The following is a 14,927-nucleotide window of genomic DNA, read 5'->3' on the forward strand; positions in this document are numbered from 1 at the left end:
TTGTGGTGCAGGGGCTTCTCATTGCAGTGACTTATCTTTGTAGAGCACGGGCTCTAGGCGCACGGGCTTCAGTAGTTGCAGCACGTGGGTTTCAGTAGTTGTGGCTCACAGGCTCTAGAGCGTAAGCTTGGTAGTTGTGGCACACAGGCTTAGTTGCTCTGCGGCATGTGGGATCTTCCCGGATCAGAGCTCAAACCCATGTTCCCTGTATTGGCAGGCGGATTCTTAACCATTATGGCACCAGGGAAACCCTGAGTGAAGTCTTTTGATGGAGAATGTTCTTGAGGTTTTCTTTAATTTTTCTATAGGGCTATAGACTTGTATACACTAATGGTAAATCTTTTTTTTTTTTATTTAAAATTTTTTCTTTAGGTTTCTTTAAAAGTGATTGAAGACAATAATTCAAAATGCCTGAAAATCCTGCTACAGGTAAACTAGTTATATACTTCTATCACTAAATTAATTATTCAAAAATGGAATATAAGATGGGATTTAACTTGTACTCTTATTATCCTTCTTCAAACAAGATAAATTGCAGGTCCTGCAAGTTCTTGATCGCTTGAAAATAAAATTGCAGGAGAAGGGTGATACTTCACAGAATGAGAAGCTCTCTATGTTTTATGAGACACTAAAGAGCCCTCTTTTCAACCAGATACTCACTCTTCAACAGTCCATCAAGCAATTGAAGGGGCAAGTAAGTTACCCATCAGGGTTTTACATGTTGATATATTCAAACCAGCAAAGAAATATAGAAGGAGATAGGTGCAAACTGTCTATTCTTTTTTTTTTTTTTTTGCGGTACGCGGGCCCCTCACCGCTGTGGCCTCTCCCGCTGCGGAGCACAGGCTCCGGACGCGCAGGCCCAGCGGCCACGGCTCACGGGCCCAGCCGCTCCGCGGCATGCGGGATCCTCCCGGACCGGGGCACGAACCCGTGTCCCCTGCATCGGCAGGCGGACTCTCAACCACCGCGCCACCAGGGAAGCCCTGTCTACTCATAATTCAGCAAAGAGACTGTATTGGGACTTGTGACCTGTGGGTAGCATTGGCATGGATAGTTTAAAAATTTTGGTAATAAATTTTTTGTTTGGCTTTGGAATATGGTTTTTGTACTTATTTATGTAAAGGTCAGATGCTTTGAGAATTCTCAACATTTTCTTCAAGATTACAGGACTCATAGCACCTCTGCTTAGAGTGACCTAAATTAAGAGTTTTAACTGTCCTCTTAGTTGTTCTCTTTTGGGGTCAGGGATGGCAAATTGATTTTAAATCATCTATTCTAGAAGCTGAACTTGAATAGTAGCTATCTTATAGATTAAATTTGGGCAGAATTTTAAATGTAATTGAAGATAATGTAGGAGAGTTGTTATGTGAAAATTAAAATTTAGAAAAAAATGCTTTTTGCTGATAAACCAAAATGCCTATCCATAAATATTTAGCAAGTGATTTTTGTATAACTAACTAAGGATTAAATTCTGCACATATGTCTTACAGTGAATTTCTGTCTTTAGATCAAAATTTATACCAGAATTTTAGCACTCCCCATATTGAAGGTTAGATTTCTGTATTCTCTGATCATGGAATGAGTACATCACAGCAATGAATGCTGTTGGTAGGAATAGAAATTGGGAAAGATTACTACAAATCAATCACTGTTACTGGACTAAGAGTGGACTTAACCAGCCTCTTCATCACAATAACAATCTTTTATATTTATATAGTTTGCAATTGTTATATAAGTAATCATATCGTATTCATTTAATTATAAAATCCCCGTGATTTTTTTCCTGTCATTGTTTTCGTAGAGTTTCTACGGGTGTTGTTTTTTTCTATGAAGTCCTGTTGACATTTGTCCTTGATGTTACCTTTGTTCCATTGTGTTGGCACTTGTTTCAGCCAATGATATTTTAAAAATTAACTTCTGTTTTCCTTTTTCCATAATTACTGGATTCTCCCCCCATTTTTTTTTAAATTAGTGTTTAAGTGGCTCTGAAATTCATCTACTAATCTTGGGCAAGTTACTTAATCCCTGTGTGCCTCAGTTCTCATGTTCACAAAATGAAATAAGAATATCTCCTAGGGCTATTGTAAGGATTAAATGAGATATTACGTAAGAAAGAGTTTTAGTATAGTACTTTGCTTATAGAAGCACTTAATAAATACTGAGTTATTTTTGTTATATACCACCTGCAGATCTTTTGTGCCTCTCCACATGGAAATGTATAGATGAATGCAAAAGGGCTCAGTGTCTTACATGCATGTTTATATGACTGAATGTGTCTGTGTATCTGAAGTGTAATAAGCTGTTGAACGTGCTATTAACTTGAGGTAATCGTAGAAGGCAGGAAATGAGAACAAATTAAACATTTTGTGTAATACTAAATAAAAAATTTATAGCCTTATAAACACAGATTCATGTATCTGTATCTTATTTCTTTCGTGTGTATGTATTTAGCATGCCATTATTCATGTGATGAACAAAAATAATATTTAATAAATAGAAATATTTTTTGTCTGTAGGTTTCTGTTGATAATTTTCTCTCTCTCTTTTTTTTCTCCAACAGCTCAGCCATCTCCCCTCAGATTGTTCAGCCAACTTTGATTTTTCTAGGAAAGGTTTATTGGTGTTCACGGATGGTGCCATTACTAATGGGAATGCCCATAGGTCCTCTAATAACTTGACTGTATCTGGGTTGTTTCCTTGGACCCCAATGTTGGGAAATGAAGATTTTAACTCAATCATGCAACAGATGGCTCAGGTAAAGTTATATCTTGTCATGGCAATATTTAGTTTTATTTCTCCTATTATAGGTTAAAAAAGAAACCTACACTCACTCTTTTTGCCTTTAAAATGTGTTAGTCTGTGTTTTGTTTGCTTGTGGTTTTATATTGTTAGGAGGAATTGATACTATTTTCTAATATGTGTGTTGGAAATTTATTTGTTTAAAATTACATAAGGAAAGTATCCATGTGTGTGGTGAGGAGAGTTTTCAAGACACGGACTCCAATTTGACACATCTGTACACTTGTAAGGAAAAAGATTCTTACGGTTTTGCTCATAGGAGGAAAATTAATATGTCTACCAGAAGAGGTGTAACTCCTTTGAAACTATTTTAAATTTTATGTAAAAAAGAATTAATGGGAGTTAGAACTAACATAATTTGGAAAATCTGGGGAAACATTTGAAAGAGTAATCCATTTTATTCTTAATACCTATTAAAAATTAAATAATAGACAGTTGAATTTTTGGATGTTAGTTTTCTGTTTGTTCACCATACCTTCTAACAAGTATCCAAAAAAATGAAACTTGAGTTTGAAAGTTAAAAAGAATCTGTTTAAGGTGTAATAGTTAAATAATATTCTATATACCTAATTCCTTTTTTGATCTTACTGCTCTATACCCTTAATTTGACTAATAATTATTTTTATGTGATGCTTTTATTAGTTGTTAACATTTATGATGTTTTCATGTCATAAGTGCAATTATTAGCCAAAGTAATAAAATACTTGTTTGTCACAGGTAAACCCATTTGAATGGTGGCCTTTCCATAATCTTTTGAATTAACCTAATAAAATGGAATATTAATTTATTATGATAGAATTAAAAACAGAACCCTAAAAAATGCATCTTCTTCTGACTTAGGGATCAACACTAGTATATTTTTGATAAATCTAATTTATTTTCCTCGTTTAAAAATTTATTTTGCTTCAAGAGAATTTGAGAAGTTCCGTGTACAAAGTAATTTAGAATTTACTGTGGGAAAAGACATTTTTCTCAGGAATTTTCATCCAGCTAGGAATTCATCTCATACTGTGAATGAAGTGTGAAAATACCTCTCCAATTCCCTGAGGTTGCAGAACACTGCCCATGCCCTCTTATGTTCTCCTGAAAATAATCAAGTGAGAGGATTTCCATAAATAATTTATTACTGAAATGCTGAGTTTATTTGGTTTTCTAGAAATGACTTAGGAGAAGTTATTTTGGGGCTATTCACAAAATAGAAACTTCAGTTCTTCAGAAAAAGTGTGTTGGTTAAATGTAAACTTCTCTGACTTTTATTTTTTTTAAATCCCCCTTCATTAGGGCCGGCAACTTGAATATATAGATATAGAACGGCCCTCAACTGGAGGCCTTGGATTCAGTGTGGTGGCCTTCAGAGGTCAAAATCTGGGAGAAGTCGACATTTTCGTGAAGGAAGTGCAGCCGGGGAGTATAGCTAGCAGGTGAGGAAGGATGTTCATTTTGTGTTTTGCTAATTTTTTTTCTGACAATTCTGAAAACGTTATTATAAAGAGAATAAGAAACAAGTCATACAAAACAGTTAACAATAGCAGCTAACATTTTCTCTTCCTATGCAGTTTTTAGGCCTTTTGTAGGTATTCTCACATATACTTGTGGCAGCAGTCTAGCTAGTAGTATCATTAGTCCATTTTATAGATGAGAATGCTGAGTTTCAGAGTTTCAGTGGTTTACCTATAGTCACAGAGCTATTAATGCTGGAACCATGATGTGATTCCAAGATTGTCCAATGGCAAAGCTAGTGTTCTTTCTACTCCATCACACACTCTCACAATTGAACATGATATTTTAGCTATGGTCTGATCAATAAGATAGGCATATTGAAATTCACGTTCTGCATACTATATTGTTTATTTATTAAAAATTTTTTAAAAATTTATTTATTTATTTTTGGCTGTGTTGGGTCTTCATTGCTGTGCACGGGCTTTCTCTAGTTGCAGCGAGCGGGGGCTACTCTTCATTGCAGTGTGCGGGCTTCTCATTGTGGTGGCTTCTCTTGTTGCGGAGCCTGGGCTCTAGGCCCGCGGGTTTCAGTAGTTGTGGTGCATGGGCTCAGCAGTTGTGGCTTGCAGGCTCTAGAGCGCAGGCTCAGTAGTTGTGGCGCACGGGCTTAGTTGCTCCGCAGCATGTGGAATCTTCCCGGACTAGGGCTTGAACCCATGTCCCCGGCACTGGCAGGTGGATTATTAATCACCGCGCCACCAGGGAAGTCCTATATTGTTTACTAAACTTGATATTACAACAGTTTTTTTGGTGGTCATAACACACTGTTGATTATTTCACTTATTGTCAATGAAAATCCCTCTCAAGTCTATATGACACCCCCACCCCCCCACCCCCACCCCCAGCCCATTGCACTTGTGTCTGGGCTGTATTTTTTTAAGGGTTGTGTGCAAGACTTGTATTTTCTTTCTATCTGATTTCAGACCTGTAGTTTATTACTCAGTTAAAAAGCACAGTATTCATTATATTACTGTTGCCTGTTAGAAAACTAGCAGCAGTAGCATAACTATTACAAAAAATTTCTCAGTTAATAATATATTTTTGAATTCACATTATCCATTCATGGGGAGTTATAGTCTCCCCAACTGAAAGTTCAGAAATAATGGATTTCCACGACTTTGTATTACTCTACCATCTAATGTAGCATTTCCTCAAGTTTCTTCTGAGGAGCCATAGCAATGGTCAACTATATCTGAGAAACTCCTGTTCTTGGAGATTGGTTATACATACTTAGGATAATCATATAATTTATTGTCCAAGTTGGGACAGTTTTGGGGTGAGAGGGTGTGCCATTAATAATGACACTAAGACAGCAGGTATAAACTAGGACTATTCTGGCAAACCTAGACAATCCAGGGTAAACCTGGACTTAGAGACACTTAATATTAGCTTCTTTAAGACTATGAAGTCCCTTGACAAAAAGCCTAGTTAACACTGATTGGCCCAAATTTTCTTTTTAATATTTTTACCTTAAAAATCATTATTGGGATATAATTCACATGACATAAATGTCACCATTTTAAGGTGTACAATTCAGTAGTTTTTAGTGTATTTTCAATGTTTCAACCTTTTTGTGGTCCATTCTTATGTCTCAGTTACTCTGTACTAATTGTTCTGTAAGTACAAATTGAGATGAGCATTTCCAAAAAGAGGAGTTTCATATTTGAGTATGTAAAGATGCTTGACCAAGGCTAAGGACTCAGGTGGCTTCCCATAGGCAGTGGTGCTTGAAGGGAAATTTGAGAGGTGATAGTGGAGTCCGCAGAGGGCAGAAGGTGTCAGGGTGAGGAATAGACGCTTTACTGGTAGCCCTGGTAAACTCCATCTTTGGAGTATGTCTGGCATTTACCTGGTGTGGGAGCTTAGTGCAAGGCAGTATAAGAAGGGGCTGGAGAGAGGAAGGGGCCAGCTATGCAGGACCTTCCAGATCATCTTAAATGGTCTTCCTTTCTTCTGAGGACTTTCCACATAGAACTGTGTTATTTTGAGCTTGCCTAACCCCTGTTGGCTCTCAAAGTCATGGAAATCCATCATTTCTGAATGTTGCAATGGAGAGACAAGAGCTGTTTTCCCCTTGAATGGAAAGTGTGAATTCAATTATACATATAGTATGAGAGAGTTAAATTAGAAGTAGTAGTAGCAGTAAAATGAATACTATTCAGCTTTAGAATGCATCAAAATCATATTTTCCAGGAGACTTCTCCTCTGCAGCTTATTTTGGGTTGAGTTTATATTTCCTAGGCAGATACTAACTGGAAAGAAATTAGATGTTCTGGAAGTCTACTGGGTAGAGGGAAAGGTAGATTAAAATAGATTGATTCCCAGAAAATAGAAAATTTGAGTGTGAGTAAATTAAGGTCTGACTATGCAAAATGAGTTATATCAAGGTTAAAAAGTTTTAAGAGTAACTTATTCATTTGGGAATAAGAAATTTCCCTTAATGAACAAGCTGTGAATAGGAATTTAGGTGATGAAGTTAGAGAAAGGACAATGTAGGAGATGGGAAAATGGAAGGTATTCCTGGATATTGTCCTGTAGTGGTCACATTTAAAAATAAATGTTTCTGGGCTTCCCTGGTGGCGCAGTGGTTGAGAGTCCACCTGCCGATGCAGGGGACACGGGTTCGTGCCCCGGTCCGAGAAGATCCCACATGCCGCGGAGCGGCTGGGCCCGTGAGCCATGGCCGCTGAGCCTGTGCGTCCGGAGCCTGTGCTCCGCAACAGGAGAGGCCACAACAATGAGAGGCCCGCGTAACACAAAAACAAAACAAAACAAAAAAAAATGTTTCTTGGCACAGTTTTTGAAGGCGCTAGCCTCCTGTGTTCCCTCTTTGCCTGGCAAAGAATACAACTACTCTTTCTCTTTCCTCCTTTAAAAAAATAATGTTTCTTAAAAAAAAAATAAAGCAGTTTCTTTAGGACTAGGGAAAAGTTCACAAGCAACATTTGCAATTTTAAAAATATATATTTCAAAATGATGAAAATCATTATGAAAATAATACATGACTATAATATAAAATATAGAAATATAATTACCCTGCCCCCCCACCCCCCAAAAAAAGCTCTTGGACTTTGACCACCCTGAGACAACTATAGGAAATACATTAGAAAGTTTTTTTGTTTGTTTGTTTATTTGGTTGCATCAGGTCTTAGTCGCGGCAGGTGGGTTCCTTAGTTGTGGCATGTGAACTCTTAGTTGCGGCATGCATGTGGGATCTAGTTCCCATGCCAGGGATCGAACCTGGGGCCCCTGCATTGGGAGCGTGGAGTCTTAACCACTGTGCCACCAGGGAAGTCCCTAGAAAGTTTTCTTTTCCTTTCTTCTTCTTTTTTTTTGGCCGTGCCGTGCAGCTTGTGGGATCTTAATTCCCCAACCAGGAACTGAACCTGGGCCACAGCAGTGAAAGCCCGGAGTCCTAAGCACTAGACAGCTAGGGAATTCCCTAGAATGTTTTCTTTTTATAAAGACAACATCTTAGAATATATGCAATTTTATATCATTCTTATTTTCTTATATAACATAAGCCTTTCCTAATAGTCATAAAAAGATATATAAGCAACATTTTTAATGCAACATGATCTATTGTGAGAGCCACCCACAATTTTGGCATAAAAAATTGAAATATCCAACTTAGTTCCAAAGGAGAATCTAAAATGTCTGAATCCCTGTCCTCAGAAAACTTAAAATCTAACGGTGAAGGATATAGTTAGCTCTGTGGACAGCATACTTAGTATAAATGGATGTTCAGTGAGTGATAAACAAGTGGCTCAGAGCACCATGATAATGAGGTAAGTGATGAAGGGAGAGAGAGACAGATGAGACACTCAGTTGCAACGTGGAGGGTGGATTGAATTTGGCTGAGCAGAGTGGAAGGGCATTAGAGATGGAGAAAACCATTTACACAAAAGCAGGAAATACCAGATGTGTTCGAGAGGGAAAGAGTAAATCAGGATAGTTGGAAAAGAGGTTTATATAGGGAGGAAGCCAAGTTGGAAGAGTACTTTGGGGCCAAATGTAGAGACCTTTGAATACCAACCAAGTTTACATTGTGTCCTAGAGGTCAGAAGTTAACCAAATTCTGGTCCATGATAAACTTTGCTGAATCTGCTGTGACCTGAGAAAAAATAAGGGCACTCTAATGGAATTTTCATAATTCTAAATTTATGAGTTAGACTGTTCTGAGATGAATCCCTTCTCAGGGAGATTTTTTTATAATGAAGGTTAAAGATATTCTTTTATAAAATAGTCATGACAAGCATTTGTTTACTTTCCTTTGACTCTCTCCTTATTGGTCAACAACTATAGATAATCATATACTTTCGAGTTGGGGAATACTAGCATGAAGAGAGCCTAGAAAAATAAACCTTGAGGAATTTTACAAGTTAGGTTTGAGGTATTCGATAAGGATCTCAGTTGGATGGTTGACATTGGGAATAGAAAGGAGGAGATGGGTGGTGCAAGAGAGATAAAGAAAGATAAGAAAGAATTGTGGTGATAATAAAGAAACAGGAAGAGCAGGAGGGGTGTATAGGAGATAATGAAGTCAAATACAGCAGACCAGAGTAAATCCTACTCTTAGTATGCACTTTAAGAAGTTAAAGAGTATGGTTTAGAGTCAGACTACTTAGATAAGATGCTAAGCTTGCTTTAATTTCTTGCAGGTCAAATTTAACTAAGTACTTTATTTTTTTCAGAGTTACGCGTGGGTCTCTCACTGTTGTGGCCTCTCCCTTGGGAGAGGACGCGCAGGCTCAGCGGCCATGGCTCAGGGGCCCAGCTGCTCCGCGGCATGTGGGATCTTCCCATACCGGGGCATGAACCCGTGTCCCCTGCATTGGCAGGCGGACTCTCAACCACTGTGCCACCAGGGAAGCCCTTAACTAAGTACTTTAAAAGGTGATTGTGAGGAATAAAGGAGATAATGCCTATAAAGCATTTAGCACAGTTGCTAGCTCATAATAAGTGCTCAGTAAACGTTAACTATAATAGTAATTTTTTTCTTAAGATTTTGCTCATTTCTTTTAAAAATTTCTTTTAAAAAATCCTTTTTACATTGGTTAGCAGTTGGGAAATTTGTGATTGGGACAGTGAGAAGGGCTCAGATACAGATTTGGAAATAATCTCTATTGATTTTCATGGAGAGTTTGGCCTCTGTTGACAAATGGTGGAGAAGTAAAGGACAATGGGGATGGGATGAATCTGTTAGAGAGGAGGTTATTGGTGAACATATAGCCCTGTATGGTCCATGCAGAAGTCAGATTGGAAGGGGTTCAGGAGTACAGGTTTGGTGCCGCAATGAGGACAATGTCCATACTTGCAAAACCTTAGCAGTGGGGCCCTATACATTGTTTTTGCTTATTTTTCTAGCCATATGGCTTTTAAAATGTGTGTGTGGGGCTTCCCTGGTGGCACAGTGGTTGAGAGTCCGCCTGCCGATGCAGGGGACACGGGTTCGTGCCCTGGTCTGGGAAGATCCCACATGCCGCGGAGCGGCTGGGCCCATGAGCCATGGCCGCTGAGCCTGCGCGTCTGGAGCCTGTGCTCCGCAATGGGAGAGGCCACAACAGCGAGAGGCCCGCGAACGCAAAAAAAAAAAAAAAAAAAGTTAGAAAAAAAAAATGGGTGTGTGTAGGGATGCACTACTTAATTGGTTAATTAGTTAATAAGTGCTTTAATGAAAAGTCTGAAGAGCTCTTTTATATTATACAATTAAATATTTCAATAAATGTACTAAGTGAAATAATACCATAATATATAAACTACCTGAATAGTAGATTTTAAGAATCAGGCTATTATGTCACTTAAAATTTTCTTATTTCATCAAGGGATCAAAGGTTAAAGGAAAATGACCAAATATTGGCTATTAATCACACACCACTGGATCAGAACATTTCCCACCAGCAAGCAATTGCATTGTTACAACAAACCACTGGATCTTTGCATCTGGTTGTGGCCAGGGAACCAGTCCACACAAAAAGCAGCACTTCTACCAGCCTAACTGATGCAAGTCTGCCTGAAACAGTGAGTTGCAAATTTGGAAAAACACTTAATTTTGAATTATGCCTTTGATTTTAAGAAGTGTAAAGGTATTTAGAAAATGTCGTTTTATTTGTTGTAGTTCAAGAAAGATGATTATATCTCCAAATGCAGCATTAGCATGTTAAACAAGATATTTCATGGGGGGTTTCATTTTGTTTTTTCAATGTCCTATGATTCTCCTTGTTTAAGATTATTATTTAATATAGAGGGCAAATTGTAGTATTGGGTATAATTTGGTGAAGGAAGGAATTCCTTGGTGATGTAACCGCTTAATTAAGCTGGGAGTTTTTATTAGAGATTTACTATTGAGTTTTTAAATTAAGATTTGGTTATTTGTTTCAAAAACATTTTTTAAAATTATATTGGGTGTTTATGACTAGATTATGGATACTGCACAATTATAGAAGTTTTTCTTCTTTTCATGTAAGGATGTATACTGAACAGTTTAAAAGAATAAAAGTTTATGTTCCTTTGGGAGTCTTTAAACTTGCTTTGTAACATTTTACAGGTTTTGGCCTGCATCTTCAAAATGCAAGCTAATAAATCTTATTTTCTTATAACACTAAGTGCTAGCTGATTTATTTAATTTCCATTCATTGGACAAAAGAAAAAATAGACTGAGTACAGTACAAGGTCACAACACTAATGTATAGACATTTTCCCTGTTGTAATCAGTAATATTTATATAGCACAATTTACATAATAAATAGAATGAACAAAGTGGGAAGTTGCTTAGCATAGTGGTTAAGAGCAAGGGCTCTGGAGCCAGGCTAAGGTGGGTTCAGGTCCACTTCTTAACTTTCGTAGGTGAGTCTTACTGGGCAGATGCCTTGACTTCTCCATACCTCAGTTTTCTCATCTGTTGCTTGGAACTAATAACAGTTTCTAGTTCACAGAGATGTTGTGAGGATTAAGTGAGAATGCATGTGAAGAGCTAAACACAGTGCCTAGGGCAGAATAAATACTCTATGAATATTAATTGCTGTCCCTAATTTAGGCATTTTTAGCAAACATTGTTGCTTTCTGGATACTAGGTATTGTTCCAGGTGTGAATTTATTAAATAGTCCCAATATCTCTGGTTATTTTAACATTGCATAGTAACTTTACAATTTAGTGTAATAGAAGAACTAAGTAATAAGTATGCCCTAATGTCTTAAGGGGGAGACTTTTGCTCTGCAGGCGCATTATGTGAATTTAATGCATACTTCTGACGGAGCCTGCTATTAGAGGAAAAATGCTTATGTCTCTTAGTCTGATTTGTATAATCCTATTGCTAATATCTTCAGTTAGGCCTACCTTTCCTCTCCTTCATCAGAGTCTCTTCAATTATTCTGGTCACTCTATGTCCTCACAATCGCATGCTTCATATTGCTGCTAGATTAATCTTTCTAAACCACTGCTTTGCTCCTGTCGTTCCCTCTTCTAAAACCTTCAGTTATTCCCACTTATCTGAGCCTAGCTGTGCTCTTAAAGGTCCCTTTTGCTTGAATGTCTTTTTTCTCTGTAGAACAATTAAAATGCTACCTTTTCCTTGAAGCTTTCCATAAGTTTTCATTGGATTTGACCTCTTGTCTCTACATTCCTCCCATCTTTATAATATTTTATGATTCTCTTTTAATTCAAATAAACACATATTTATTGGTTCCTACTAGGTGCTTGGCGCTGTGCTAGGTATCAGGCATAGACTGGGGAATGAGACAGTGTGTTTCTGTCCTCTTAGAGCTACAGTGTCCTATGGTCCAATATTCTGTCTTATATTTTAATTTTTTATGTTTTAGTTTATCTCTCTACCGGATTATAATATCTGTAAAGGCAGGGACCATATGATCATCTTTACGTATCTCTGAGCCTCTAGAAAGTTGACTTGATTAATTGTATGAATATTAAATTTTTTGTCTACCTGTTACCTTAGTAATTTCTGTATTGGTAAGCGATGAATGTATATGCTTTGCTAACACTTTGCTTCTTACTTGCTATTAATTTGTAGGTTAGTTGGGGCCATATTGAAGATGTTGAGCTCATTAATGATGGCTCTGGATTAGGTTTTGGAATAGTTGGAGGAAAATCGAGTGGTGTAGTTGTGAGGACTATAGTTCCTGGAGGATTAGCAGATCGAGTAAGTTGACCTTCTTTGATTTAATTTTGGTTTTATACAATTTAAATTGTATGGCTTGAAATGTAATTTTATAACATGGGTTACTAGGATATATGTTTCCATGACCAGAATTTAAGCATAGCTAAAAATGTTTTTTTCTGTAACTGTTAATATACACTCACTCTGCTTTATTTTAAAAAGCTCCTAAATCAATGTTTTTGGGGGTGGTTTTCTTTTTTTTTTTGGCCTGTGATTGGAAGTCATCTTGATTCTATCAAAAGACAATATTTTTTATTGAAAGGAATCATTAATGGGTATTGTATTCTGAATATCTATGTTATTTTCTCCCAGTGTATCTTTCAAGGTCCTAAATGTTAAAATCGGATGGTACAGTGATTACAAACTTTTATCTCAATATTGTTTGTGGTAAATTTCACTAGAATTACAAATTTCTGGCATTATAAATAAAAATACTACCCTTCATTATTTAGCAGTTTTCAAACTGAAATTGGGCCATTTTAAAACTTATCAACTGTTGCTGATTAGTTTTACGTTGAAGAAAATGTTAAATACTACATTTAGTTTAAAAAAGTAGTTTAGAAATTTGAAACTACTTAATACAGTAATGAGTTCATATTATATAGACTGTCCATGATAATCAGAATGATTTGTAAATTTTACTGATTAATGTCTAGTCACATGTAAAAATTTATCCCTTCTAAAAAACATATAAAGTAAAACTGAACTTGCTGTGCACATGCAGCTTTGAGGCAAGTTCCTCAGCTCTCTATTTCTAGTCAAGATTGCTCCACCTTGGGTTAGGACTCCGTGCTTCCATTGCAGGGAGCACAGGTTCGATCCCTGGTCAGGGAACTAAGATTCCTCAAGCCACACGGCCAGGCCAAGAAAAAAAGAAAAAAGGTTGCTCTACCTTATACAAATTGTGGAGCTATTAATTTTCCTATTATCCTTTCAGCAGCTAAGTGTATTTATTTAGCATAATGCCTCTCAAAGTTCTGTCTGTGGGTCCCTGAGTCTTTTGCAGGGTGTGTACAAGATCAAAACGACTTACATAATAATACTAAGGTGTATTAGCCCTTTCACCATGTTGGCGTTTGCACTGATGACATGCAAGCAGTGGTAGGCTAAACCTGCTGGTGCCTTTGTGTGAAACAGGGCAGTGGCACACAACTGTACTAGTAGTCATTGCATTCTTCTCCACATGTGCTTGCCACTGCAACAGCAACAGCAACAGCAACAGCAACAATGCCAGTCTCACTTAAGAAAGTGCAGTAGGGCTTCCCTGGTGGCGCAGTGGTTGAGAGTCCGCCTGCCGATGCAGGGGACACGGGATCGTGCCCCGGTCTGGGAGGATCCCACATGCCACGGAGCGGCTGGGCCCGTGAGCCATGGCCACTGGGCCTGCGCGTCCGGAGCCTGTGCTCCGCAGCGGGAGAGGCCACAACAGTGAGAGGCCCACGTACTGCAAAAAAAAAATAAAAAATAAAAAAAAAAAAATAAAAAAAAAGAAAGTGCAGTAAAAACGAATTTAAGTAAATATGACCTTTAAGCGCATGTCTTTTTAATACCATGAGACAAAATCGGATGTACTGTATAGCACTTCTGTCAGGTACTGAAGTATGGTGGTTTACTTGAGGGAAAACATTTGTGAGACAAACTAGCCACGTTTTAATATGGAACAGCATTTTAATTTTTTAAATTTTAAGTTTTTTGCTTTTTTCCCGAAAGTTTCTGAGATCTACTTTTTTGGAAATGCATTATTTTAGTTTCAGGATTACAGCATAATGATTTGATATTTCCATATATTATGAAATGATCACCACAATGCGTCTAGTTAACATCCATTATCTCATAGTTAGAAATTTTTTTTTCTTGTGATAAGAACTTTTGAGATCTCTCTTAGCAACTTTCAGGTATACAGTACAGTACTGTTAACTACAGTCACCATGCTGTGGTTTATATCCCTATGATTTACCTGTTTTATAGCTGAAAATTTGTACCTTTTGATCTTCTTCACCCATTTTGCCCACCCGCCACCCCCCTGCCTCTGGCAGCCACCAATCTAGAATACCATTTTTATTTTTGAAAGGATAACTGGCAGAAAAATTATGATTATTCAGACTTGGTTATTTGGTAGTTCCTTGAAATGAATGAAGCGAGCCTGTTACCTCAAGGAAAAACAACTGACAGCATTTGTTGCTAATGATGAAATTTGAACTTTCAAGCAAAAATTAGAATTTTGGAAAAATTTGTGTTTTACCATAAGCTTGAAATTTTCCAATATTTAAATACTTCTCTGATTAGATTGTTGGTGATATTAATAAATATGATTTTTTTAATATTGTATAATGTTATATGTCAATATTTAGAAAATCTACATAAATCTAGGTATCAGTATTTTCTGAAGATCAATGTGTAGTGTGGGAAAATAATATATAGGTAAAAAATCCATTCAGAATTCAAGATTGA

General features: G+C 37.2%; 1 protein-coding gene across 6 annotated transcripts in view; it reads left to right on the top strand.

Moving 5' to 3' along the window:
• Positions 1 to 14,927, top strand: part of PATJ (PATJ crumbs cell polarity complex component) — a 352,815-nt gene that overhangs the window by 11,767 nt on the left and 326,121 nt on the right. For all 6 annotated transcript variants that reach the window (XM_032644105.1, XM_032644108.1, XM_032644106.1 and 3 more), the window contains exons 2-7: positions 373 to 429; positions 528 to 694; positions 2,564 to 2,758; positions 4,084 to 4,223; positions 10,128 to 10,323; positions 12,330 to 12,458. In XM_032644105.1, the coding sequence (XP_032499996.1) occupies positions 408 to 429; positions 528 to 694; positions 2,564 to 2,758; positions 4,084 to 4,223; positions 10,128 to 10,323; positions 12,330 to 12,458 (849 nt within the window). In that variant the 5' untranslated portion in view covers positions 373 to 407. The remainder of the gene's footprint in view (positions 1 to 372; positions 430 to 527; positions 695 to 2,563; positions 2,759 to 4,083; positions 4,224 to 10,127; positions 10,324 to 12,329; positions 12,459 to 14,927) is intronic.

The sequence above is a fragment of the Phocoena sinus genome, chromosome 1 (genome assembly GCF_008692025.1).
Source record: "Phocoena sinus isolate mPhoSin1 chromosome 1, mPhoSin1.pri, whole genome shotgun sequence".
Classification (NCBI taxonomy): Eukaryota; Metazoa; Chordata; class Mammalia; order Artiodactyla; family Phocoenidae; genus Phocoena; species Phocoena sinus.